The sequence below is a fragment of the Ornithodoros turicata genome, chromosome 2, assembly GCF_037126465.1.
Source record: "Ornithodoros turicata isolate Travis chromosome 2, ASM3712646v1, whole genome shotgun sequence".
Taxonomy (NCBI): domain Eukaryota; kingdom Metazoa; phylum Arthropoda; class Arachnida; order Ixodida; family Argasidae; genus Ornithodoros; species Ornithodoros turicata.
In genome coordinates, this window is record NC_088202.1 from 95,103,028 (window position 1) to 95,105,981 (window position 2,954).

General features: G+C 40.3%; 1 protein-coding gene across 1 annotated transcript; it reads right to left on the reverse strand.

Moving 5' to 3' along the window:
* Window positions 1-2,143: 2,143 nt before the first annotated feature.
* On the reverse strand, window positions 2,144-2,727 carry LOC135384881 (uncharacterized). Its single transcript, XM_064614063.1, has one exon. The coding sequence runs from the start codon at window positions 2,705-2,707 to the stop codon at window positions 2,144-2,146; it is 564 nt and encodes a 187-aa protein (XP_064470133.1). The 5' UTR covers window positions 2,708-2,727.
* Window positions 2,728-2,954: the final 227 nt, after the last annotated feature.

Genomic DNA, 2,954 nt, shown 5'->3' on the forward strand with positions numbered 1-2,954 from the left:
CAAGGAAGTCCTCCTTGAAATTAAGTGCCCAACAAAAATCGAAAACTCATTTTCCAACTATAAAAAGGGCAACATAAAGAGGGACTATGCCACTCAGATAAATGTACAGATGGGAGTGTGTGGAATTACATTAGCGCACTTTTTTGTGTATGTTGGTCTTACAGACTATTATTTGCAAGAAGTAGTGTATGATGCCAATGCATTTCATAGCCTGTGCAAACCAATCACCGAAGTTTATCGGGAGTATGTGATTGATGAGCTGCGCACCAGGATTTGTGTAAAGTGAACATGAATTATGTTGCCATGAAAAAATTGCTTGTATTAGGTTGTATTGCCATGTATATATTTTGTATGTTATTCTTTGTGAAAGTCTGATAGTGTATAAACACATTCACAGCAATATCTAAGCTTGTATCTTTACTATAAAATTAATAGCATAGGCACATTACAAGGCTGGAAGAACGGCAATAGTATCAATGCTCTGTCACAACTCTACAGCTCATCACAGATGCAGGGCAGTTAGTAATGACGCAGATCTAGAAAACAAGATACTGCAGACACACTAAGCAATTATGACAAGACTAAGGCTCAGTACTTCACACATATACAAGACCAGCCATTGATATACAGAGGTCAATAAAAGCTATATAATAAATATCACAGAAAAGTACAATATCACAGCTTCCCAAGTAAATACAAGGTCAAAAGCTCATTATTATATATTTACAGGAAAAACTATTGCACAAGTCACTGTAAAGGATAAAAAAGTCGAGAGAGATCACAAAAATAATGTTATTGAACACATATATCACAGCTTGAGAAAATGTCGCAGAGTGTATTACGGGGATATCTCCTCCGGAAGTACAGGGTGTTACCCTATAAAAGTCTACCCGCGCCGGCATGCCGTGCTCGCCAATTACTCAATGCAGGCGGTACAATGTGTTGCCTACGTATAAAACTCATAAGGACATTCCATCATGGTAAATATCGAAGTGATTGAGCACCGTAACGCAAAGTTATAGCGCAAAACGTGAGGTTCCCGTAGTCAAAACAGCCAAGATGGCGCCTCTCAGTTAGCAGACGACATCCCTTTTGGGTGTCGTCTGCTTAGTATGCGTCGGCATTTATCGTTCCTCACGTTTCTTACTTCTGAGCAAAATATGACAGTTACACGAAAACGAAATGAAATCTGCAGTTCGATCCGGCTGGCAGGACATGCGACACGTTGTCGTGTGGGGAGCGGCATGTGCAAGTGCTCTTCTCAACGCCGCCATCTTGTTTGTTTTGACTATGGGAATTTCACGTTTTGAGTTATAACTTCGTGCTGCGGCACTCCATCACTTTGAAATTTACCAAGATTAAATGTCCTTATGAGCTTTGTATAAAGATCGCACAATATGCCACCTGCATTGAGTAATTGGCGAATACGGCATGGCGGCACGGGTAGACTTTTATAGGGTAACACCCTGTACTTTGCACAATGTCCTACGAAAACCTATCTGGTGCCACAGCTCGTTCACAAACCTACAGCTCATTACAGGTGCAAGGCAGTTAATGATGTATACGTAGATCTAGAAAACAGTATTGTGCACACACTAAACAAATATGACAAGACTCAGTACTTCACACATGTACACTGCTAGCCATTGATGTACAAAAGATATACAGAAACTAAAATATCACAAAAAAGTTTATCACAGCTTCCAAAGGAATTACAAGGTTACAGCTGGTTATTGTACTGTATGGGACACAGCTGTCTAAAATCAGCACTCCGTGGTTTATCCCATCTGAAATGGCAAGGTGTTGCAAGACTTTCTTTCGAGTAATAAACACGTGCAGCACATGGTCCACCTTCAAATATAATATTGGCACAACACTTTTAAGTTCAACTGAGGTAATACGGGCCGCGGAACTACTGACATGCGATTTTAGCTAACCGTGTCCCCAAAAGTACACGCACGAGAACATCTTACACAAGCCACTGTAAAGAAAAATCTCCAAAGACAATCACAAAAATATAATGTATATGAAAATGTATATCACAACTTTTAGCGAGCATTTGTACTGAAGAAAATATTTCAGATGAAATCTCACTGAGTGTAGTACGGTGATATCTCCTCTGGAAGTACCTTGCACAAATGTCCTACAAAAATCTATCCGGTGCAAAAATCGGTGCAGACAGATTTGTTACACCAGCTGTGATCATAACGATATCATCTAGGATAGGTACCATGCTCCACAACACTCTGGTTGACAGGATTTTGAATACCTTTATTCTTTGAATTGCACGTTCCACATGAACCCTTGCGGAAGCAATGCTTTGCGTCTGTAGAGCTTCACGCTTAGGAAACTGTTTCATCTGTTTCTTAAAAGGTGGCCTCACCACATTAACAAGGTGTTGCTCACAGATTGAATCAATTAAAAATCCCCTGTCCACCATAAGTGCATCGCTGAATGGTTCAAGTTTTTCGACAAAACCGCTGTCCTCAAATATTTTTTTATCAGAGGCCTTACCCCCGTAACCCTTAGAAACAAAGGCGATTATGCCACCAGGTGTAACTGCAATCATATATTTGCATGTAAATCCCTTCTTGTAGTAAGAGTACACGTTAAGTGCACAACTGAGGCACTTTGGCTGCGACACTGGGATTTCAGTGCAGTCAAGAACTGCCCTGACATTTTGAAACTGCTTGAACTGCTTCGGCATATTCCTTATTACCTCGTCCTTATCAGGTAGCACTACAACTGATGCCAAAACCTGGGCTAGAACTTTGACAGTGTGCGTAATTACACTTGAGCATGTTGTAAGCGAGCAACCAAAAAGCTTGCTCAAAAATGTTGTTGATACATTATGTTTCAATTTCATCATTGTCAGCACAATCTTTTCTCTTGCTGACAGCTGGTGCCTTGCAGAAAGAGTAACTATGTTTTCATAGCACTGTACAAGTGAATTG

What these genes read in the sequence shown, in the direction of transcription:
- LOC135384881 (XM_064614063.1), bottom strand. Translation starts at nt 2,707, where the DNA reads ATGCCGAAGCAGTTCAAGCAGTTTCAAAATGTCAGGGCAGTTCTTGAC.